Genomic DNA, 27,104 nt, shown 5'->3' with positions numbered 1-27,104 from the left:
GTGCGAAAAATGCCGTAAAAATTGGCGTATCTTACCGGGATTCGAATCCAGGATCTCTGGATGAAGGGACGAGACGCTACCAATCCGCCATGGCGATCGGCATAATAATAATAATTATTCAAGAATTTATCTTAGAAAATCTATTCGTAAAGCTAGTTGATACATGAATCATATTTTGTTAGAATTCTTTTTAATTTCTCGCTTACTTTTTAGATGAAAATTAAAAGCTAAATATGACAGAGAAAAATAAATCAAGAAAAAACTTTTAAAACAATGGTTTTCTTTTAAAACGAAATTGCCTTAAAAAGTAAAAGATAATTTGTAGCATTTATAAAAAGAAAACCATTGTGTGCTCATAAAATATTGCTTTGTCTAATCATTTTAATTTATGTTCATATTTTTTCCTTTATGGATTCTTACAGAATGAATATATATTCAAATTCTTCACTAATATTTTATGAGCGCACAATGGTTTTCTTTTTACAAATGTTGAAAATTGTTGTGATTATCTCATAATCAGTGAAAAATTATTTTCTACTTTTTAGAGCAATTTCATTTTAAAAGAAAACCATTGTTTCAAATTTTTATTTATTTTTTACTTTTTAGTGTCCGGCCCGCACTAAAAATCACAAAATTCATTAACTTATGGTTACAAATCGGTATGTCGTCGTAACAAAATCAAATAACTTAGAGTAACAAATCAGGAACGACAGGTTTTAGTAACAAATCCATTTTGTTATTGTAACAAAATCGTTTCGCTGCCAAAACTAACCCTTAGTTACCGAAACATGAGACGGCCAGATTGGATTTAGAACGATATTAAATATGCTATATTACATTATCATCAGCTCCTAAGCTGTGTGTAAAATTTCAGCTTGATTGAATAATACCAAGTGTGTCAAATTTCAATTATTAAATTTGACCTATACAGGATTTCAAACATAAGAAAACCATTGAAGAAGTGAACGGAAAATTATCCAACTATTACTAGGATTATTCTTTAGACGAATTGCTTAAATTCTGTCTTCGATGATATCATCCAATTTGTAATCGTTTCTAAATTAATCGCAGCTTATAACCTATTATATTTTTGGTTGTTTTAATCTTTGGTATTTTAAAACATAAATTAAATAATTTCATTTGATAAAAGTTACAAAAGGGATTTAATTCAATCTACAACAAGAAAAGGAAATTTTATTTTAGGTTTTATTTTTTTTAGTGTGCCAATTATAGTAGCCTTATTTTGTTTTAATTAAAATAATATTTTAATAGTAAAAACTGTTTCTGCTAAAGGAATTTTTTCCGTAATCGAGATAAAATTTCATTATTTATATATTATGCTTACTACGTTTTTAATAAACGTCATGAATTTTTTATCGATAATTAAACATTAAAATTTCATTGATTGTAATAAAATTTTATTTTACACCAATTCAGTGCACATTTATGTAATTTTTATGTTAATTGTGTATTATATTAAATTTTGTTGTGTATAATAAATTTTTAATTAATTGCGATAAATTTCTAGTTATTTATTAATAATATTATTTGTTTCAGGCACCGGGAGAGAGCAGAATTCCCATCTTCTGTCATAGTGGAGTGAAGACACCGTTAACATCCAGGTTGTCCCGTCCGCTTGTGAGCCTTTCGAGCAAGGTGCGTGCTCATCTCTCCGGTGGTTCGACCAGCGGGGGCAGTAGTGGAGACAGTAAAGCAGCCGCGTTGAGTCTTAACCTGCCGCTTTCTCCGTGCCGGCCGGACCTCAGTCTCGGCCAGCTGTCGGACGCGTCGAGCCAACAAGAAGATACAGCAGTCTGGTGCGCGGTGGAGGGCGTGCGGTTCTTTCGTAAAGATGATACTCCCACTATGGCGAGCACAACCAGTAAGCACAGCTCATTTGAGTTGGATGAGAGCTTGGGAATCTTGACGCCGGATCAGATGGCGGAATCACCTCTTTGCGATGAACTTCCATCCCTTTTGCTGATGAGTGAAGATTACCAGGGTTATCAAGGAGACGGTGAATGCAGTCGACCCGCTAGCCCGGGAAAACCTAACCCGATGACCGACTCGGATTTTTTTACTGAAAGCGATGCCGATATGCACGAAGAGCTGCACACACATACCAATCAACCGCCTCTTTCGGGCGATCGGAAAGCTCAGGTGATCGACGGTCGATTATACGGTTGCTCCAGTCAGCAAGTACCAGCAGGTTGTCCAAGCTTTTTGGCCGCAGAAGAAATGGATTCCAGCGGAGTGTATTCCGATACGGATCGAACACCTCGAGCCGAACCCGAAGAAAATGATGATTTTTCAAGAGCTGAATTATCCACCCTCATAATGGAACAAGTTAATACTATTAAAAATTTAGTCGTATCAGTTCCGATGGAAGATGAAGCTATATCTTGCGATATGGAAGACTCGAACACCCGACCGCATTCTTGCGATCATACCGAAGTACAAAACGATAACCAAAAAACTCCAACCCCGACACAGCTCCAATCACCTTCGACTCATCAAGAAGACGAACCGTCTGCTCCGGCTACAAAAAAGCACAAGATGCCGAAACGTAATGTAGTATCTAAAATAAAAACAATGATCTCTTCATCTTCATCGTCATCGTCCAATAAAGAAAAACCGCAAGAAGAGCGCCGACCGCGCCGTACAGCCGTTTGTAGCCGATGGGACGCTGTGATGACAAAGATCGCACAAGGGCAGGCGGAAGCAGGATCGAGACCTAGCTTAAAACAAGTAAAATCGCGCGTTTTTGCTGGTATTACAGCAGCACCACCAGCTAGAGGACCGTTACCTAACAGCCGCAAAACTAACACGCAACAACATCCTCCTTTACCGCTCAAATCAAAGAGGTATACAATAAAACTTTTTAAAGAAATTCTATTGTAACTACTTTATGATTTTGAATGTGTGTGTGTGTGTGTGTGTGTGTGTGTGTGTGTGTGTGTGTGTGTGTGTGTGTGCGTGTGTGTGTGTGTGTGTGTGTGTGTGTGTGCGATGCATGCGTTTGTGCGTGTGTGTAAGAATGTATGTAGTATAGCGCAGTTTTCATCTACAAGTTTTTACGAAGTAAATTTGTAAAATTAAATTTCAATTTAAATTATACCAGTTAACTCACATTAATAATTTATTTTATTAAATTATTATTTCTATAAATTACTTATTATTTGTTACGTTGTTATAAAATATTTCAAGTTGGCTGGAGAATTTTTTTGTAATTATTCGTTTTCATCAGTAGAATATTAAGTTAAATGTTATTTCATTTTTATGGTAGTGATGGGTATTTATGGTAAAGGTTATGGTGTGGAAGGAAGTGTGGATGAATTATAATGATAATAACAATAATTTCCATATGTTCGATTTGTATTTTAAGATATTTTAAGCCGATCAGTTGTTTTAAGTGCTGATGGCAAGTAAATGAACTATTGTAAGATATTTACAAGAAGTATATATTAACTTATTTTTATGGTGGCAGTACAACGAAAAACAAATCAATATAAAAACATTAAATATTCATCTTTTTATTTAGTAATAATAAAAATTATTCAGTATTTTTATTATAAAAATAATATTTTACTTTAAAATTACTTAGTTCTTATAATACTCTTTTTACTTGTTTAAGTTTTATAACTTTAACTTAAGGGTAATATACCCAATAAATTGATGTCAGCCGTGCTATCTCCTTATGTAATATTTCTTGTAATACTGTTATTTGTTTATTTTGTACGTATTTATACAGTTCTTATGTAAAGTTATTTGTGAAATAATCCTATTACATTCTATAATACAATAGTAGAATACAGTTTTTACATTCCCTTACTTTAATATTTTTTTCTTACTGTTTATCTACAGTGTATTTTTCTTTATTTTTTGTTATGTTGTTCTATTTTTTATGTATTATGAAATTTATTTATTGACTTAGGTTCATCAATAAAAAATAAATAAATAAGTAATTCCATTCTTTTTATTCTGTTTTAAATATTTTATTATTCTTAAAACTTCTATCAGTCTTATTTAATTGATATTACCTTATAATTTTATCTATTGATTTGTTAATTTATTATAACATCCCTGATTATATTAACTAATATTATTTTTATACAAAAATTATGTTTAAAATTTTAATTAACACCATATAGGAAATCGTACCCGGTGGAAAATGAGTTAAAGCCAGGGATTCCGACCATTCCACCAATTGACCATTCATAATTAAACATTCTATTATAATTAATTAAATTTCAGTCATAAAATAGTCAACTAAATATTACTTATTAGTTGATACGTGTAAGTATTTCAGTATTAGCTGTGTTATTTATTCCAGAAACAACAGGCTGATTCGTAAATTATGTTCTCTTGATGTTAGATGAATTTTTTGAAGTCTGAAGAAATTCCAATTCTTATAAACATTGAACCTATAACTATCCGGATGAAAGATAGAGAAGCTACCAATCCGCCACGGAAATCGGAAGGAAAACAATTTTAAAATTATATTTTTAGAAAAAACAATTAAATGATAAATTGTTGATCTGTTTTAACTTAAATGCACTGATTTTTCTTAAAATACTGCAATACTACAATTTTATTTCCTTTTTATAAAATGGCATTTATTTACTTCATTTTATGAACATGAATTTTCTATAAGTTACACGATCGATAAGTATAAGCATATTTGAGTATTTTTTAATAGTGAGTTGTCGTATTTGATATTTACTTAGCAAATATATACGAGTATATAATTTAAAGAAGTAAATAAATAACGAAATTAAAAAACGTGTGTTTGATACGTCGTAAAACGTTCTCTCATGTTTATACAAATATCTATAGGACTATTAAAGTTAATGACCTCTACCGTAAAGAAATGTTCATTAAATATTTAAATTTTCTTCCTTAAACGAGTACGTTAAAAATCTATTGATTACAACATTTCTTCTTTTTTTTCACTTATAAAAGTGAGCAATCTTCAAAATACATAAGGAAACCCTATTTTATGTGAATGGTATTTTCTTTCTCGTACCTCAACACGTAAAGAAGATTAATTTTTACCTCCCACTTCCACCATGCGACCTTACCTTCGAAAAGTCGGTAATAAAAAAAAAGTTCCGTAATGAACATGAATTAATTGCCTGGGAAAGTGACTTGAAAGTTCATTGTTGAATAAAGATGGGGACCAATATGTATAATAACCTTTAAATTTTCTTTAAAAAATTTTGTTATATCTTAATGTATGGTTTACGCTCCCTATCTTTCATAACATAAGATTTATCTTATACAAGTCCCTTATAAGCTTTATAAGTTAAATCCCTTATAAGCTTATAAAGGAATTTAATAGAGTAGTAGACAACCAGCAGGTTTTACGTTTTTTACTTTTAAGCTAACTTTATACTCTTTTATTTGGATTGATTTGATTCGCATGGCATTTTTCCCGCCACCACCCCATTCGGTCGCCCTAAAGCACAAGAGTAAATGTCTGTGCCACAAACGGCTACTGAGCCTCGAATCAATTTAGCGACCAGTGTCCTAACTAGCTCTTAAAGCTAACCTAATTGCGTGAGCGAACTAACCATGGTGCCACACACCACTTGCTCCGTGTCCCACCGCTCATTGTCATATATTCTAAAATGGGTAGGCGCACCCCGTCAACTACTAAAATATATATAACATTCAATAAATTTAATTTATCTTGTCAAGACCTCAATTCGCTGCCACGCCTAGGTCGCTGAATGCCATCAAGTACCTATTCACCACCAACATTAAAGCGCTTGGAGCTTTACTTGGCTGATGGCCAGCCATAACTCTCGGGTAGCTTCCCACAGCAGCGAAGTAGGAATCTTTCCCTTAAATAAACTACTGATATCGGTTGAAGAAAAAGGCCACACACGGTCCGACAATGCGGCTCCCGCCACATTGACTCGTCGCTTATGAGAGGCCAATTTTCCCCTTGACCTCTAAGTTCCAGGGTAGTCTGAGTTCAGCCCCCCCCCCCCCAAGACCTGGGCAGTCGAACATCATATGTTCGTTCGAATGGACCTCCCCGCAGACGCACAGCTCATCAGATGCCAAGCGGAACCGAAACAAATATTGGTTCAAGTTAGCGTGGTTGGAGAGCACCAGGGCACCGTTGTTCTTAAAAACGAATGAGAGGCATACCATCCCCCCAGATCCCGTATAAACTTGTACAGGGATCTTCCTCTAGTCGTGGTGTTCCATTCCAGCTGCCATGTTTCCATCGCAAGGCTCTGCAGCCTCTTCCGCAGGCGGGAGATGGGCAACTGAACGAAATTTAGAACCGGTGCATTGTCATCACCGTTTCGCTCCGGTACAAGCCTGGCTCGAAACCGCATCCCAAATACCTCGGCATCCCTGCCTTTTTGCAACGGATGCGTCCAAACCGACTCGGCATAAAAGGCCATACTTTCGAAGACACCTCGGTACACCATGTACAAATGACGGCCTGACAGCCCGTAATCCTTCCGAGCAATCCTCCTAAGCTTGTGAATTACAGAGATGGCGTCCGCCGACACTTGCCTAATGTGGTTGCTAAACATCAACTTCTCATCAAACAAAACACCTAGGTACTTATGAAGTCTAACTCGGCTGATCACACAGCCTTTATACTTAATGTGGGGTTTTGATTTTGACTCTACGATAATTTGTCTGCACCCTTGAGAAGCATTAAATTCGTCTTGGGCACAGAAATCCAACCCTCCGCGGTCGACAAAGCCGCCTGCGCCCGGTCTTCTAGCTGCGGTCGTGAATTACCACGAACTAACAGGAGACAGTCATCGGCAAAAGCCTGGCCCGTGACCCCTTCTGCTTTTATTTGGATTGCCTAAGATATTTTGTAAATTTTGTTCAATAGTCTCTTTTTACTGATTGTTCCAAGCAAAGTACGGTATTACTTTCGGTCGCATGGAGGGAGTGGGGGTGAAAATGAATTCTCTTTACGTTTTGAGTTGTGAGAAGTACGAAAATACCATTCACTTAAATTGTGGATTCCTTATATATTTTTTTTATTTATAGGCCTATGTATAAAAGTTTGTTGTGGCTTGAAAATCTCCAGAAATATTTGATAGATTTCATTGAAATTTAGATATGCTGTAGTAGTGTATCTAAAGTTGTGCATGTGAAAATTTGTTGAAGATTGATTGAGTATTTCTTGAGTTACGTTCAATTTAAGGTCGAAAAAATTTGAGCGGGTGAAATTAGAAGCTTGTTTAATTATAATGCTGCAAGCTGAACGTTGACGTTTCTTTATCTGCGGTATCTATTTATTGTTAGCAATATTAAATCCGATTAAAAAATACGAATATTAAAACTAATTGAAATTTACGAAAAATTTTAATTTATCTTGCAAAATTCTGCGAAATTTATTTTTTTTATATTATACACTAGTACTCATACTACTGAGATACTAATCAGTAGTATCTCATAACAATCGTTTATTAATTAATCATTTATCATTGTCATTTCCACATTCATTTAGTAATAATTAGTTCTATTATTTTATATTTTTTTTATACTTTTCCCTCAATGTCAATTGATTATTTATAAATTAAATTGAATTTTACCTTCCGGTATGTTTTTGGTTAACTGTTTTAAACGCTTTCATAATTTAAAATATAATTCAGCAGCTTTAGTAGAGTTCTTTATTTTTAGTTACATTTATATTTATTTAAGATTACACTATCTTCCCATCACGCATTTGTCTTATATATATATATATATATATATATATATATATATATATATTTACAATAAAATAGTGATCAGTAATGTGCTATTCCCTTTTTAATAAAATCCTGTAAAAACCCCTGATCACCCGTGGAATGATCAGGGAATTCCAGTGGAATGATCAGTGGAATTCCCTTACTGCTGTGAGGAAACTTCAAGTTTCCTCTCATTGAGGTTATTCGTCTCTTATTGAAGGAAGATTTCCCGGGGGTAGATTACTTTTCCTTTCTTTACATATTTTTATACCATTTCCTTTTACCGTACCATCTTTTTTTTGTATTTCTATCTATGTAAGCACAAGTCGGAACTATCTAGATTCATTCTCAGAATATTGAATGTTCTAAGCCATTGCATCCTTAGTGTGTTCTACAAAGGCTGCCAGTGGACCAATTTAGAGGCTGTGTATCCTTTTCCGTAACGTAAACCTGCCCTACTAAGCCCTCTTCTTTAATACCAATGACCCACCAATCATTATATTGTAGCATTATTTATTTGAACTTCATTGGAGTAGATCTGTAGCATGAACATTCAGTTTTAATAACTTCTGGCTTAACTAGATTTGAAGGTGATTTCTGGAATATTGTAGAACAGCTGATTAGAAGTATTATTAATTATACAGAAGTACTTATCCTATCCGTAGAGTTTTATTTTTATAAATCCTGATCAATTTCATTTATGATACAATTATATTTGAGTTTGGATCTATCATTATAAAGTTCTACAGTTAACTTTTCCAAGTATTTTTGTTTTTTCAGATTTTTTGATTATCTTAAATTAGTTGAACCTTACTTGTAAAGAAACCTTGATACTGTGTGAGACTGCGCATATGATACTGTATAAAATAAGACTTACTCTTTTGAAATAGTATAACGTTATGGTTCTATTATAAATTATTTAAACTCTCCACACAAGTCTTCCACACCAATTTTGTTATCCATAACTAAAATAATGACAAACAAAAAAATATATATATATGAATATATTTAAAAGACAGATTTAACGTAATAAAATTTTATTTTACTTTATTTAAAATATATATATTTTTAAGGTATTTTAATGTTTCTTGCAGCAGGCGTTCACGTACTAGGGGTTCAGAATCATCATTACAAACCCACCAATCTGGTGGTAAATCGCGTAACAGTTCAAGGAACAGTTCAATAAGTGATTTAAGCAAAACCTCACCGCACTCTGTCCGTAAGTAACTTCATCATAATAAATAATATTCTATTGTGTATTATTATTATTTTTTATGATACAATAATGGATTTATACTACAGTACATTATTCGATGATGAAATATCTTTTATAAACATGTATTATATTGCAGTATTTCTTTAAGGGTAACGAACTCTGACCTCATATATATTTTACTTCACGCAAAGAAATTATTGAATTATTTTATTCTATAGATTATATGTTTTAAGTTTAAGATTTAAATTTTCCTTATGTTTGATTTCTAACAGAAAATATTACAAGTAACAGGATATATATCTACTTCGCAAAGGATAAAACCAATAAAGAAAGTTATTATTGTTGATTCTTCTTTCTCTTTCGATTTATCAATTGAAGAAAAGAAGATTTACGTTTCAATTTGATTTGTTGTCATTTCTTGATTCTTTGTGATCTCAATATTTATAATTATAGAAACAAAAATATCCGTGAGTTTGTATATGTGTAAGTTTATACCGTTTTTCGTTTAAGACTCAAATATCTTGGATAAATCTGAGTATTTTATCAGCATATTTATAGAATCTTAAGAAAGATTTTCGACCAAATATTACTTGATAACTGTATTAATTGTGTCATTAGTTATAAAAAGACCGTGTTATATTTTAAACAGCGTCCTTTTTATTAAATTTTATGGTAATATTTTGATTTGTTGGCCTTTATTTTCGATTTGAATTTCGTTCGATTAGAAATAAGGTATTCGTAAGTAAATCTTACAAAATAGATTTTTTTTTTTTTTCACTTATCAAAATTCTGATGCACTGCTTTTAAAATATCGGTTATTTAATGGAATATGTTATTGTTTTTATATTTTCTTATCATTTTAACGCAAGATAAAATCAAATTTTTATATCTAGCTAAAAGACTTTTATAAAGGTAAAATAATTCAAGTATTGTATTATTCTTTCTTGGTGTTTTTGGATATATTTTTGAATTTAAAATCATGCATTTTTCTCGGCCCTTTATTTTTTAAAAATAACTCTTTCCATTCCAATATCTGTAAGCATCCCAATAAAAATTATTCTCTCTCTCTCCTTCCTTAAAATTTTTCCTCTTTGATACTTCATTGGAGACTTTATATGTTATTTTATCGCTTCATTCTTTCTTCTATGTTATAGCCGAAATAATTTCCTCTTTCTTAGCTTTATCATTTTCTACCCTTCCCTTATTCTTCTTAATACTTTTGAAATTTTATTCTGAAAATGTTTTTTACAGAAAATTCTACAATTAATTACTGAACACCGTATTCTAAATCAAAACCAAGTTATATTTTATTGCATAATTTTGATAATGTGTTATTTTAAATCGCATTCGGTAAGAGCTAAATGATTCTCCAAAATAAAATTTGGAATATAACATTTATTTTTTATATAATTGGGAAAACTTTTCTCGAGTTACCAGTAATGTAGTAAAAAAATCTCTTTATTTCAGGCATTAATTAGGTAGGTGAATGACGTAATTTTTCCTAGAAGTATAAGCGTTATCAATTATTAAAAAAATTTTACATTGCAAAGAATGCCTTTTAATTTCATGTGATATTTGCATTTCATATAAAATTTAAGTAAAAGCCCACCATTTCAGTATGTAACTAATTTTATGTTACCTCATTTTCTCGATTTAAGTCTACTTTATACTATTTATTATGGATTGTGAATGGAGGGTAAAAACCTACTTTAATGAAACTTGCATTTCGAACGGCGAATGGGGATATTTTCGTTCCGGAAAAATTATTTTGTATATACAGAGTGATTTACCACGTTATGCAGATACTTTGGCAGCTCTTTCTGTATGTAAAAATAAAGAATAAAAATACGTATAAGCATAGTCCGGAAATGCTTTGTTAACGAGTTGCGGCTGGCGAAAAATTTTGCCCAGATTTCATCTCTTCCAGTAAAATGAAACCGTATAGAAATTCTTGGGACACAAAAATATAAGCTAATTTGATAGTTTCATATGAAATCCTCTCTGAGAAATTGTAGTTTTTTTAGAAAACCGGCAAAAAACGGGAGTCGAAAATCGCATTTTTTTACACGACTTGTAACATCTTTGTTAAATTGCCAATAATCAGAAAGACTCATCAATAAAACTACTAGGAAATTTTATTGCAAACATTTTATATAAATAAAGTAAACAGAAAGTGAATAATAGTTAAAATGGACTTTTATTTAGAGCAATACAAAACTAAATTTAAGTGCAAAATCTCTTTAATTTTATATTTAGGTACATTCGACATATTTTAGGAATAACTTGTTTTTCTTTACAAGTATTAGACATAATCATAACACACCACAGTAATTTTAGGATTTTTTTCTAACTAGATTGAGATTTATTTTATTTTAGTTATGATTTCAGTGGAACAAGAATTAAATAAAAGTTGAATGATTTTTTTTTGTTTGATGAATTAACTCAGCATAAGTTTTGAAAAGCTTATAACTGGGAATAAGAAAATGGAATTTTGTAGTGTATGAAATATGCCATGCCTGACTGGGATTCGAACCCGGACCCAAGTTATGGCCTTTCATCCGGGAGGAGTAGGGTAACTACCGCTACCACTCGTCCACGGAGATCGGCAAATTTTCAACAAAAAAAAATTTTTTTTATTAACTAAAACATAAACAGTTTATTACAAATTGCACGATTGAATATAGTACAATAGTTAAAAAAATTGAATTAATATGCATTAAATTATTGTAGAATATGGTTTTATTACAATCAATACATTTTTCAGTTAATTTTAGTTACTGTCCTTACTCTCAAGAAAGCAATATTTATAATATATCTGATATTTCGTATATTTATGTTTATTTTGCGGTTACAGAAAGACTGAAACAGGTAGTTGGAAACAACAAAGTAATGTTTGCCTCAACTGAATAGGAAACATCTCGGTAGATGAAAATTTACGACTATAATTATTTATACAAATAATTTAAATTAAAATTCTAATACTTTATGAGCTGTATAGATTTTTATTATATATATATATATATATTATTTATTTTTATTCTTGCCATTTAAATACTTTCATTTTACGTATAATTGTTCTGTTTACTTCTATAAATTGTGGTTTTAATTGCGTAATAATTATAGAGTGAATAATTTCTGACAGTTTAACTTGAATTATGATATGATTATATAAAAACCTTGATTTGCTTCGTAGTTTTTAACAAAGGATTCATCTACGTAAATTTCTTAATAACTTATAATTTTTTTTCACTAATAAATTTATAACTTAATAAAGAAAAATTATGATGAGTCTTTATGTTGATTTGTTCCTTAAGTTATAATACAATTAATTTTTTGTTTGTTTAAATGCTATGATCGTTATTGATTTATCTGTAAGTAATTATTCTTTGATAACGTTTTAGCAATACTAATTAGATCAAACCGAATTGAAGGCTAAAGAAAAAAAACAATTTGATTTAAGTAACTTATTTAGTTTTAGATTAAATTCTATGTATGCAGTTTGACTCGTATATCGAGCGAAAGAAAATTTTGAATTTAAAAAATTTGCTGTATTTTTAAAATTCCCAGTTTGATATTTTTTAAGTTAGGCCATATTTTTTTTTTTTTGGAAACAACTATATCGGTTTCAATAGTTGTCAGTTTTCAAATGTTAGAACTATCATATGAAAAAATAGTAATTTTTACTTTATGTAGGTCCATCTTAAATCTAATCATACTAATAAGCTATTAAAATGCTGAATGGCCCATTTCGATTCGTTCACTGTTTGATGAAAGAGGTTCTCTTTTCATCTTTTAACAGCTAATACGTATTTCCATGAAGAAAAAAAAATTAATCAGTGATTACAACTGTCACTACTATTCAATTTATTCTTTTAAATTAAACTTTAATAATTTTTTTCAATTGATTATGTAATTATTCACAGGTATTGAAAATGGCAATTGAAAGGGCAGAAAATTTGTTTAATTGATACTGGATTCAGATTTATTCATGTTATAATATGTATTCAGTATGGTGAAAGCTTCCGGTGGTTTAAGGTTAGATTTTATGAGCCATTTACTTTTCAGTCTCAAATTTACCAAGGCGATCGATAATTATCAATGAATGTTGTTCAAATCTGTATGAGATCATAATATATATATATATATATTTTTTTCCAAATATGTATATTGCAATCTGTACAATAATCAACCCCCACCAACGGTCCAATGAAATGTGGATATGTATGTACAGAGATGTGGTGGTGGTGAGATGTGGTGTAGTCTTGTACAGATTCGGGCCTTCCATTCCTGAAACGTGTCATGATATATATATATATATATATATATATATATATATGTAAAAATTTTATGCTGTGTAGACAGAAAACTGAAAAATTCCATGTATACATTCTCTGCAATTTCCTTCTTCGATCGCTTTGGCAATTACGGTTAATCAATCTTTGATGTGTTATCCGATTTTAGAGTGTATTCCACATTTTTTATAATTAGAAAAGCATGGGAACAGTTCTACAGTTATAAAGTAATTAAAATTTACGTGTTAAGGTCACTGTGCGCATAGCTGTCGTCGTATGCAAAATTGTGATTTTTTATAAAAAATAAATATTGCAACTATTTTACATACCATTTACTAATCTGTTTCTGTGGTATATCGTCAAATTCTGCTTTGTTAAATAATGTAAAAAATCTATCACGGTAATATTTTCAATGTTTTTTGTCCTAACCAACTTAGCGAGTATTATAGTTTTTCTTGGGAGTTCATTTGCTTCGGTCGTTCCGACAAAGTTAACGAACCTTTTCCGTGATATAAAATTTCAGAGTAGTTATAGACCAACAAATGTTATCGACTATTACTTTAAAAAATATTGCTATACACATATATACATATATATATATATATATATATATATATATATATGTGTGTGTGTGTATATGTAGTAATTTTAACGTTTGGGATCTTTATTTTAATAAAATTATGTCACATTTTTAGTGTAAAAATTTATTTAAAAAAAATTGTGCAGGGCTTAAAATCTGCAAAATATGTTAATCGGGATGTAATTAATGAAGATAAAAATATTGTAGGGTAATCAAAAACGTCGTGCATGTAAATCTTTTGGGCTTTTGAATAGTATAGTTTTGAATTTTACAAAATTTTTATGGAGGGAGTTTTTAAATTAAATAGATATTTTCACAATATTTTATATTTCCGCTGGGATTATCTTAATTGATCTGAATATTATTTTCTGCCTTTCCTAGCATTTTCAGTTTAACATTCGTAGTTTACGTGTTTCAGAGTACCTCCATTCTCAAAACTAATGTGCTAAAAGTGGTGAAACTAATGGGCTGAAAACTAGGGAGTGTGCTAAAAGTAGTTTTGAGAATGGAGGTACACTGAAACGCGTAAACTACGAATGTTTGAGTGAAAATGCTAGGAAGGCAGAAAATAACAGTCAAATCAATTTAAAAAAATCTTTTATGATTAGTTTTAATCTTATCACTGTTTTTTAACTTCCTAATACGAAGTAAAGGAAGTATTATGATCGCGAACAATTTCGGTTTTCAGATTCCAACGGAAATATCCATTTTGACTATCCCTGAATTTATTTTGATTAGTTTCGATGTGACGTCTGTATCTCGCATAACTCAAAAACGATTAGCCGTAGGATGTTGAAATTTTGGAGTTTGGACTGTTGTAACATCTAGTTTTGCACCTCCCCTTCTGATTGTAATCTACTGGACCAAAAGTGTCCCAAAAGCTCAAAATCCAAAACTGGATTTTGGACTTTTTCTTTACTGCAGTAATAAGCCCTCATTGAGAGCTTTTTAACGATATATCATAAGTGGTACTTATTTTTGTTGGTCCCAGAGTTACAGCCAAATAAAATATTAATTAATGAAAAATTTGGTTCTTACAAGGGGAAGGCATATCCGTTCGAATCAGACTTAACCTCCTTTTTTTATTTAAATATATTGATTTATTATTAATTATTAACCTCTGATTGTAAAAAAAAAATTACGATAAATAATAATTCAATAAAAAAAATGAAAACATCAGAAGTTATTAATGAAATAAAATTTTATGTACTTATCATTTAAAAAAAAAAATGTATGTAATTTAAAACGCGTACAAGGAGGTCATGTGGTGTCCACACCAGTTTTTTTCTCGGAAACGTTAGAACGGTGTTTTAAACATTGCAACTAGCTTTTGACTAAAAAAATAAAAAAAAAATAATTTTATAACAAATACGACTTGGCTTATGAATGTTGTTCCAATTGATATCAACTTATGTGTGCTAGAATTTTATATTTTATTGAAAAGCTGCTCCTAAATATTTGTCTATGAGTATTACAACTTTATATTTGTTTTACTTATAGTTAGTTTTTAGCCTTTTTTTTGTTTATAGCCTTTTTTATTTTTTTTATTTTTTTATTATTATTATTATTTTTTTTTTAATAAATGGAAGTAATTTTCATAAATTTTTAGAAGTATTATTATTTTATACGATAAATATAATTTTTAGCTTTGTTTTACTATTATTTTATTAATATTATTATAATACATTGATTATGATATCAGAACTGCAAATACGAAACGGTGGGAAATTTCGTACTGCATCAATCTGTAAAACAATGCGATTTGGTTTTGTAGATGCATGGAAGATCAATATCTTAGCATTGTATGCCATCTTGTGGTAATAAACTGAACTGTTAGTATATTATCTTACCGGTAGATTGTGCACGGTATTCATCCATCCAACATCGCGTTTACTGCACGCTGGGCAGAGTTCATTCATTTCTATTCTCATGTAATTTTTCGTCAATGCGTCGTTTCATTAAATTTATTTTACAAAGAATGCTTCTGCTAATGTTTTTAAGTTAATTATACTTAAATTAATTTAGTAGTTTTGATTTAATGTTTACATGGTTGTTTTTTATTATATTAAAATAATTCCTTTCCTTAAACGAATCGTAAATATTTTAAATGACTAAGTATTTCAAAATGTTCAAGAATTCCCAAAGCAACCACAGCTTTTGATAGCTTCAAATAGCTTTTGATAGGTGTTATCTATTAAACACTTTTTTAATGATAAAATTTATTAAATATTAAATAAATGAGTTTCAAAAAATACTTTATTCAAAAAAAAAAAAATATATTACAAGTTAAATTAATATGTATAGGGTCTCAATAACAAGGAAAGAATTTTCAGCAGAAAATTATTTGTCAAGATAAAATTAATGCAGCTTACACATGTTAATGAAATTCAGATGGTAACTTGACTGAAGAATTCTGCAAACTTATTTAGTAAACGAAGTTTTCACTTCTTTTACTTTATATTACAGAATTCAGTTCTGTAATATACTATCTTTCTCAGGTTATATTTGATAGATGATTATTTTTGTAGCGTCTCTGATTACAACACTGAACTGTTTTTTTTTTTTTTTTTTTTTTTTTTTTTTTTTTTTTTTTTTATTTACTTGATAATCCATATTTCTTTCCATTTTATAGGATTTTCTCGTTTTGCACATAATTTCTGTAAGATGGAAAATTATACATTTGACTATGAACGTACTGTTACGTTCATCGAACTTTTGAATAAAAATACAGAATTCTACTTTATACCAAGAATCTGGTAAAATCGGGAATATCAATTAATGCAAATGATAAATATATTAATTATATATATATATATATATATATATACAATTAATATTTTTTATGTAAAATATAATATATTTATTATTTGCATTGGTTGATATTCCCGATTTTACCTGATAAGCACCTAAAAACATTCAATAGTTGTGTAATGAGGTTGAGATGCTTAATTTGTAATTTGTCAGATCAAAGTTTACTTGGCTGACAAGTCCGTACATAAAATCGCTCCTACCACACCACAAAATCACACAAACTATAACTAGTAAAACAAACCAATGCCGATCGCTTCAGCGGGTTAGGAAAATTTCGCTTTTTCATCCGGAAGATCCCATTTCGAATCTCGGTCAGACTAACATTTTTCATTCGCCGGAACTATTCCATACACACACGTCGATGAGGTGAACTGATCATTTATAAGTATATTTTTTTTAAAGTAAAAAAGTCCCTTTAAGAATTCCCGTGAACTTCCAACCTAACTCGCAGAACATTCGGGATGTGTGTACCATTGGAAGTATACATTTACTTCATGAAATTTAAAAGTTGCAGATATTATATTTTCATTGCTTTTTTTACCTATAGTAATCTTTTGTAGTATATATATGTTTTTCTTTCTCGGAATAGTTCACCTTGGAACACGTTAGATTTTTTTTTTTTTAATTTGGGACAAATTGAAAATTTATATAGTTATTCGTATTAAATAAATGGGAATAAAATGTAATTTGTCTTTCCATATCGTATCTGACAGTTTTTAAATTTTAGTATAAGGTTTGTGTTATTTGGAATTAATTTTACCTAATTATTTTGAAATTTAAGACATAATTTTTCTTATAATTTTCCTTTCTTTTTTTCTAGATTTTCTAGTAAACCTTTGTTGCACAGTTTTAGGATTTCTGCCGCATATAGTTCTTCCGTCTTTATCACAATTTTATAGTGTCAAAAATTTGAGTTTCATGATAAAGACTGTTTGTTATACGTATTTTTCGTTAGCTGGAAGTTAATGCTTTTTTATCTAAAGAATACCAACTGATCCATTCTCCGTCCATTTTCTCTATTTTTTTATTAATTCTACTAAGTAATTTCGGGAAGGTTTTGTCATTATCGTTTTCTCAAATGCGATTTTTAGTCTCATTTATTAATTTGTTTTCTTAGTTCTTCAATTTTGTGTTAGCTACTTTCCAGTTTTTAGCTAATAATGTCATATAATCAGCGAAAACTAAACAGTTAATTTTTAGTCCTTCAGTCTCCAGTCTAATTCCACTACTTTTGTCTAAATTGTTGTTCCAATCTTAACTACTTTTTCAAGAGCACAGTTAAAAAGTAATGGAGAAAGTTCATCTCCTTGTCTTACGCTGGTTTCGATGGGAAAAGAATCAAATAATTCCAGAAAATTTATTTCAGAGTTAAAGTTGCTTTGATTAAGTTTGCGGTTTTGTTATTAAACCTAATTCTGTTAATGTTGAAAAAAGAGATGTTCTATCTACCAAATCGTATGCTTTTTAAAATTCAATAGAAGATATGTTCTATTTTGACATTTACAATATCCAATAATATTTTTGAGATAAAAGGTTTGCTCTGGGCAAGATCTATTTTTCCTAAATCCACCCTGATATTCATCAAGTTGAGATTCGGCACGATTAAGAAGAGGTTTAGATAGATTTTTTTTTATGAAACTAAACAAAAGCTAAATTCCCCTTTAGTTATTTGTGTCTGTTTTGGATTCCTTTCTATGATGTGGGTGGATGAGAGCAGTCTTTCAATCTTTGGGAATTTTTTCGTTATTCCATATTTCGCAAAAAAATTTGACTAGGGATTCTTTGGATTTATGTTGTTCTTCTTCCACATTTCTGCTGTAATTGAACTTTTCCCAGAAGCTTTATTATTTTTCAATTATTTAACTTTTGAACTTCATCCAAATCCAGAGGTGAGGAATTTTCTGCGTTATGATATATTTTTATTATAATTTATAATTAAATAAAACAGACTAAAAGTTATTTTAATTCATTAAGCTCCTATGTTTGAGGAGTTCTACTTAAATCTTCATTAACTAAGAAATAGCTTACGCTTACTACAGTTAAAGTTAGGTCTATTTATGACACTTTACTTGATGGTAGCTGATCAAATATAAAGTTTACTTTCATTTGCTTGAAATTATTGATTGGAAGAAATTATATTTTTGACGCTGAACATTCGTTTTTCGATCCTTTTTTTAAATTTGCTGATGCTGTTATAAAAACTTATATGCACGCTATGTTCTGTAATGGTTTTTTTTTGTTATAGCCCGTTAGCTTACACTCTATTTCAATAAAATGCTGTCTTAGCAGCTAAATATACTTTATTTTCGTCGCTATTCATTTATAATTTCTCGTAAATAACTTATACTCGAAATAAAATACTAAAAAAATCCTGTAATCTTATTCCTTTTCTTAAAATATTTTTTTCTTTTTTTGTATACGTTTATTCATTATACTGTACTTTGGTTATATTATTTAGTTGAAGTTAGATTAACTGGGGTCCCTCCAGGCACAAGTTCATATTCATTATTCCAAACTATTGATCAAAATAGAGAAGAATTATGTAATGACAAAAATAACATACGAGCTACATGTATAAAAAATAATTTATTAAATCACTGATATCGAAAAACTTACTAATTGCCCGTTAATGATAAATGTGAAACCGTGAAAATATTTAGTGTATTTTCTAAATTTTAAGCCAGAAGAAAATATAGTTAATTCTAACGGAGCGTGATTTACGTAGTACTTCAGAATACTATTATTTCTAAAATAAATAATTAATTGCGGCTCGCTTTTGGTTTAAATTGTCCTGTTTACACTTTAAGCTCTAAAAATGGAAATTACTACGTATCTTGAAATTAAATAAATAAAAGTTAGTTAAATTGGCAAAATTCATTTTACATCAGACTGTGGCTTTTAGAATTAATGAGAAAAATACATACACACAAACGTTGAGTGTATTTTATAACTGAGAAACATGGATCAGTTTCACGAATTTATGACTTCATATTTTATATTTAGGTTACCGTAATGCTTACATGATTGTAATGAATGACATTGCATGAATACATTTGATGTATTTATAAGTATGCTATCGGTAACTCCCTTATGATTTAGTAGGAAGAAACGCTTTATTGTTTCGTTATATATAATTATAATAATACGTTGTTCAGGACTGTAATAAATTTCCTCGTTCGTGGAAATTATCTAATGATAGCTTCTTAGAAAATTTTCCTGTGCATGTTTATTATTATTATTCTAGCTTATTAATACTGTCATTACAGGAAAGTATGAAGATCACTCTTTAGAATGCGGTAAATATTTTGTTGAAATATATATTACAGAAATATATGTTGAAATATATAAACAATAAAGTTTTATTATTTTGGTGATTTTAATACTCATACACTTGTGATAGTGTTTTTTCTATAGTATTTTACTTCTTTACAGCGTCTGGTAATATGAGTCGGTCAATGTCTCAAAGTGGTAATCCGCGCAATGTACATGTTCATATTCATCATTTAGGTCTGTTAATAAAAATAATTACTTGGCATTAATTTATTTTTAAACGATTTCAAAAAAGGCAGTTCTTAATTCGATGGATTATTTTTAAATATATATATATATTTAAAAATATATGATATATGGTAAAAAAATATCCGACCTTGCCTCATAAATATAAAAATAATTAACCTATTGAGTTCAATGACTTGGCCCCTTCAAAGAAGCCTACTTCTAATGTAACACACTTATCCCAGCGATGATTTCATTATTGAAACCAATTTTTAAAGTAATTTTTATTGAACACAATACGTCCTCTTGCCGCATTTCTTTTGTTTTTTTTCTCTGTCTTGAAGTTTCTTTCCTTAAGCGAAATTTTAAACTTAGGAAAAAATTGTAATGCTTGGGCGGGAACATTGCCGTGATGAATTTTCCACTCCAAATTTTTCCAAAGCTGTGTGGTCTTTTGCGTTGAACAGCATTTTTTAGCTGATGAAGTACAGATATGTAGTACTGTTTATTAATAGTTTGTCCTCGAGGAGCATACCCGTAATGAACCATGCTTTGACAATAAAACACTCGAAATTACTTTATGATCGCCTGGTTTTCTTTTGACGCAGAGTTTTCAATGGAATGATAGTGCCTATGTTTCATAGGCATAGACATTGTCCCATCTTTAATCTCTGGTTTTTATTTTTATTTTTTAAATCAGGATTACTATCAACACATTCCAACATATTTTGCGCAAATTAGAATAGGTTTTCCTTTTGTTCAGTTTAGTTTTGGTACAATTTGTTCTGCTACGCACCACATCCCGATATCTTCGATTATACTGAGCCAAATGAAATTCCTACTTCATCTTCAAGCTATGTAATTGTTATTCGTCGATCATTTATCACATTCAATCTGTCGAATTTACTCGATTTTTTTTCGGGTGAAAGGTCGGCCAAAACGTTTGGCACTTTCGATAGACATACAGCTATCTTGGAAACGGCGATACCACTGTTTAATTTGTGTAATACCCATAGCTTGATTACCAAAAGCTGTTTGAAACTTCCTTATTATCTCTACTCGCGTATAACGAAGTTTCTGACAAACTTTAACGCAGATTCTTTGCTCAGCTCGTTCATTTATTTTCAACGGCAACGAAAAAAAGATAAGAAATACTTATAAGTTTTAGTTTAATGGGTGCTAAGCAGCAGCTGGCTGCAAAAGAGTGAATTATTCGCAACCAATACAAGTCAAGGTTACATTTCACCTATTTGACGATGACCCCTCCCGACATGCGCTGTAACTGAAACCGAAATAAAAATTATTTTAATTTTTAAAGTAAAGGCGATATATATATATATATTTTTTTTATTGAGAGCAAAATAAAAAAAAATAACTTCACACATTCAAAATATTAATAAAATTGAATTTAAAAAAGAATGTTCGTATATAACTGTATTATTTTTTCCTTATTCTATTTATTAATATGAATAATTTTTTTTCTGTTTCTTATAAACATAATTAATGCAACACATATTTCCTTTTAAATAACTGTACCAATGTTTAGTTCTTTCTCCACTACTTTTTGACATTGTTCACATGACGATTATTAATGAAATTTATGATGATGATTTCCTCATTACAGATACCCTGAACTCAAGTTCTAACTGCTTAACTAATAACTACTAGCTCTATCTAACTGGTAGTTCATATTTACTATGGTAAAACTATATCGTTTCTCAACGTTTGATTTTTTTATATTTTTCAAGCCACGGGTTGCCTTTTTGGAATTTTTTCGAACAGCTTTTTCAAATGAGCGGCGAATTTTTTTTTTGTAGTCCTATCCATTAATATATTAAGTAAAAAATAACCTTTTTATTTTGAGAAAAAATACAAATAAAAAAATAATGTAAATTAAAAAAACAAAAACAAATGGAATAAAAAGGTAAAACTTAATACTACCACGTCTTTGTTTTTAATTTCAGTTTTATTTTACACAATAATTTAAGAATGATTAAGTGTTTCGTTTTTAGTTAAGTCTTTCATTAAGTCTAAATACAAAAAAAAAATTAGAAGCATTATTTTTTAATTTTTAATGCAATTTTTTAAAGTCTGTGTTGTTATTATTTTTTTAAGTCATTAATTTATTATTCGATCATTTAGATGTTCTTTATGGCGCAGCGAAATTATGTGCTGTTAAAAGTAGTAGTAATTTTTTTATTTTATTTTATTTTATTTATTTTTTTGTAAGTAATTTATACAAATTTGATTATGTAAATCATTTAGCACTGCAGTAAACCATACGAAATGGATCTATGACATGTCAGAGTTTACTCAACTCTTACTATAAAATTCATTGAAATTACGATCATAAATTACAAAAAAATATTTTTATTTCTACTTTTTTCTCTTTTTTTTAGGTACTTAAATTTTTTATTAACATTTATATTGGTTTGTTAAAAGTATTTTAAGATACATCTATCTTTTTTCCTTACTGCTTAGATTTTTTAAGCTGGTATTGAACTTATGCAAATAATTAAAATGTAACTAGAATTTAAAATTTGAATAAATTCCTGTATGTATTAAAAGCTACCATAAATAAAACCACAAAAAACTAGGTATTTCTTCAATTTTACTTAAAAGTCGGTGTTGGATGATAGCATATGTGACTGGCAGTGTTAAAGGTGGTAGATTTTAATACTGTATTAATAAAAATCTATGTTAAAAATTGCATAAATACATAAAAAATTGTCAAAAAACCCAGTTTTATTGTTAATGTAAAAATATACTTGGAAAAAGTAATAATTGTAATGAGTTGAATGGAAAAATAATGTCTACTTAACAGTAATGTTTTTCATCCTATCAAGATAAAGTTCTTAAATATCGCATAATTTTTTCGTTCTGTGCAATTGAAGTTTTATTTAAAATACTGCAAATCATGTTAACTTCGGTAAAAACTTAAATTAGTTAATTATTAAACAATTAACTTAAATTACAAAGAAAAAAGGAATTGTAGATTTCTACAAATTTTATCTGTGTAGGATGGAAACATTTCTTGTTATTAATTTGTTATTTTTTATTAAATGAATGACATTCCATCCTGTATGCATTAGATTATCGTAATTTTAAAAGAAATTTTTGCATAAAATTAGTCAACAATTTTTTTTTTTACATTTCCTAATATTTATTTAATATGTTTTTACGCTTTACTAGCTGGTCAGGGCTCGCTTTCCACGCTTGACCATCTAGCCAGGGGGCTCTACTCTCTAGACCCTCGACGCGTTCGTACCTCATGGTTGTGAGAATATTAAATATTTTACACATAAAATTATATATACATCATTCTTATCAAGACGCATGGTATTTGTATACTTATTTATTTTTATAAAGAATTTCAAAAAAGTTATGTCTACAATAGTATTTTTAACAAAATTAAAAAAAATAATAAGTATGATAAATGTTAATGTAAACAACGTACTGTTTATAGTAAACAATACAATTTATTATACATTTGTTAGTTCAACTTTTTTCCGCTAGGTAGTAGCGCTTAACAACTGCTGCGCGCAGCCGTCTGGCGCACCTCGTGGTCCGATCCGCGCCAATAGCAGCAAAATAAAAGTATGAGCGCATACAACAAACATACCAACGCACCATGTGTTTTTATTGGAACGATTTGTGAAATGTTCATCACGTTTTTCCTTTATTTTTCCTGGCAGTTACCAGATACTTTCTTTTGATACTCGTAGAGTACATCTACTACTCATAATATAATGTATAATAATATTTTTTACTATCAGTTTTTGTTAGTATTTTTTAAAAATATTTTTTTACTTTTCATCCAAAATTATTTATATACGTAGTTAAATATAATTAAATTATTTTTAAAAAATCTATAAAAAGTATCTTCTTTAATTAAAAAAAGATAAAAAAAGGATAAAGCAAATAAATAGGAAAGTCGATTGATATTTTGTAAGTTCTGGGTTCTATTCTCAATTGGACCTGACCCTTTTTTTTCATGAAGTAAATGTAATGTTTACTTAAATGCATAGAGTTTATGTCGCTTGTTATTTAGAAAAAAACAAAAGATAAAATCTTACAATTTCCTCTACAATTGTGTCACACCTGTTGATGATTTTATTTTTAAACAAAACAATCCAACAATTAACTAAATTCACTTAACTGGATTTTAAATTAAATTAAACTTAAGTGGCTGTACACAAGACTTCTAGATCTTCACTTTTCTTTTTTTTAAATAAATAAATTGCTTTAATATATATATTAAGAACGATTATTCCCCGGCGGTTCTTTCGATTCTATTTTATGATGTAATTGATATTACAATGGACTACGTTAAAAGTTTCCCACATAGGCTATACATGGTTAAATACAGCTTCTTACATAAAATAGGGTTAATTTGTGTTATAAATAGATGCTTAATAGTAACATTATATAAATCTAATTTTATATGTGGGAATATTATATAAAATACTTAAAGCTCATGAAAAATATAAAAAAATATAATTATTTAAATTCGGAACTTTCTGGATGAAAAGTAAAATTGTATTTTTGTTACGTAGATAGTTGGAATTACTCACCTCCGGTAATGACTATATACCTTTTTTTCATATTATAATAACAATAATTTAAAGTATAAATGAAATAAAAAATTTTAATTATTGAACCAGCGAATAATAAATATTTAGAATAATTAAACCTAACCGAGGTATTGAACCAAGGTGGTATATTATTCTACATTTTTGGTCATCCGGCAAAATTTTATTGATTTAGCTGTTCCAATAATTATTTATTTACTTAGATTAGCTAATGGAAAACACCAATCCACCTTCTGAATTTGTTGTTTTACTTCGTAATTTAGCTGGTTAATGAAAACAATAATAGATTACCTACTTTTTGAAATAATTAAAATTAAACAAATATATACTTATTACAAATTATTTATTAAAACGATATTATTATTATTATTTATTTATTTATTTTTTTTTTGAGGTTTTTAGGGGCATCGACTACTTTGGTCATTAGCCCCATCACACTTCAAAAAAAAAAATTAAAAAAAAGGTTCAATATTTCACATTTTCATGTGTCAAAAAAAATGATCAAAACTTTACTTTTTCTTATAATTTCTGATCCAATTAACTTACTTTCTAGGCTTTCCTTTCGGCCATTCTTTTTTACACCGTTTTTTCATTCTGCGAACGGCCTCAACTTCCGACGACAGTGTGTCTGAGGCTTCGGACATGGCATCGTCTTCTCTTTCTGACGCCAATAACGTTCGCCGGCTTACATCAGGTGATGAAATCTTCAATGGTGCTGTGAGCATCGTTGCAATTGAATCTAAACTTGCAACCGATGTACTTTCGGCGGCTGATGAACTTGATTCAATGTCTAAGGCTGTGCTTGGGCCGGCTGATAAAGATGCTCTCGCCACAGTTGTTCTCTGAGCTTTTGGGGCCTCTGTACGTAGAGTTCATTATTGTCTGTGTCTGGTGCTTTTTCGATAGTTACTTGCACCTCCATTTTGGTTGACGCAGATTTTTCCTGTACTCTTGTCACAGTATCCTTAGCTATATGACTCGTCATCGGGGTGATCTTTTGATCTTTGTCGGATAAATCAAATTCTTCATTACGTCTATTGATGGAGATATAATCGAAGATTTTGCCGGTTTTTTAAACTGCGCTGGTATGGATCTTCTGTCAGCGACGTCAATCCGGGAATGAGCCTTCTCATGTTTACTTTGTTGTGTCTGATGAGTCGACTCGATCTTGGAATCAATGATTCTTTCTATCATTGTCGCGAGACTTGGTGCCATCGTATTAAGCAACTGCTCCACGTTGATTTTAGGTGTGGGGGGAGCAGCAGCTGCTTCTGCGTATGTAGTCGATGGTCTAGGTGTACGTAGGTTTACAATCTTCTTCGTTTCAGGGTAGCTGACTTTTTGAAGCGTTTTAACTTCCTGAATGACTGTTTCTGATTTGTATACTGGGCAGTTCCTAGATCGACAGTTATGGTGCCCTTTACAATTAATGCAGACTGGAGGGTCTTTACATGGATCGCCCTCATGTATCTTCATTCCGCATATACAAATTTCCTGCGCTTCACATCTAGCTGCAGTGTGTCCGAAACGTTGACACCTAAAACATCTCATCGGCTGCGGAATAAATGCCCGTACATCAAGCCAATGGATGCCAGCTCGTACCTTTTCAGGAAGATTTGGCCTATTGAACGTCAAAACATGAGAGGCCGAAGGAAGAATCTCACCATTTCGTCTCATAGTAAGTCTGCGACAATGTGTCACTCCCTGACTAGACATTTCCTGCACTATTTCTTCTTCAGTACAGTTAAGAAGATCTCGGCAAACAACAACTCCTATGGATGAATTAAGTGTATTATGCGGTTGGACAGTAACCGCAAATTCACCGATCTTCTTTAACGCTTGGACTTTCTGGCTTTGCATGTCGTTGATAGTTTCGACATGTAATCCATTAAACGTCTTACGGATTTCCTTGACAGGACCACCAGCACAATTTGTAATCTCTCTGGCAATTAAGAATGGACTTACCTTTTGGAAGTTACCATTCTCTTTCGTAATGACCAAAAATCTTGGTTTGTGAACATTATTTCCAAACAAAGCTCTTCTTAAATCTTTACTGATTTTATCAGCATCTTTTCTCATGTTATCACTCTCCTTACTTTTTTCCTCTTCGCTTGTGGCGAATCGGCGGTTTCTAAACGAGGGTGTTTACGTGCACCCTCTGCCACGTTTGATTGTTCAATATTCATGAACAGTGGATCCCTTCTGTAGCAAGGCTAGCCGCCGGGGTACACCCCCACTCCAGGGCTACTAACCTTGGAGGTCCGATCCAGTACTCCGGTGGAACCGGCATATGTCCTGGCAGAGAGCGGATGCGCAGTCTCTGCACTGACTCCAGGCTCCTACTCACCGAAGCTTTCAGAGCTCTCATGCACCGACATACATGGGCACCATTGCTACATG

The 27,104-nt window shown here is 30.4% G+C and overlaps 1 protein-coding gene across 1 annotated transcript in view; it reads left to right on the top strand.

Annotated features, from left to right (window-relative positions):
- Window positions 1-27,104, top strand: part of toc (toucan) — a 566,336-nt gene that overhangs the window by 236,574 nt on the left and 302,658 nt on the right. Inside the window, exons 2-3 of the mRNA XM_075368047.1 lie at window positions 1,558-2,864; window positions 8,813-8,937. Of these exons, the coding sequence (XP_075224162.1) occupies window positions 1,558-2,864; window positions 8,813-8,937 (1,432 nt within the window). The remainder of the gene's footprint in view (window positions 1-1,557; window positions 2,865-8,812; window positions 8,938-27,104) is intronic.

Source organism: Lycorma delicatula, chromosome 6 (assembly GCF_047948215.1).
Source record: "Lycorma delicatula isolate Av1 chromosome 6, ASM4794821v1, whole genome shotgun sequence".
In the NCBI taxonomy this organism is placed as follows: Eukaryota; Metazoa; Arthropoda; class Insecta; order Hemiptera; family Fulgoridae; genus Lycorma; species Lycorma delicatula.
This window is presented reverse-complemented; position numbering and strand designations above follow the sequence as displayed.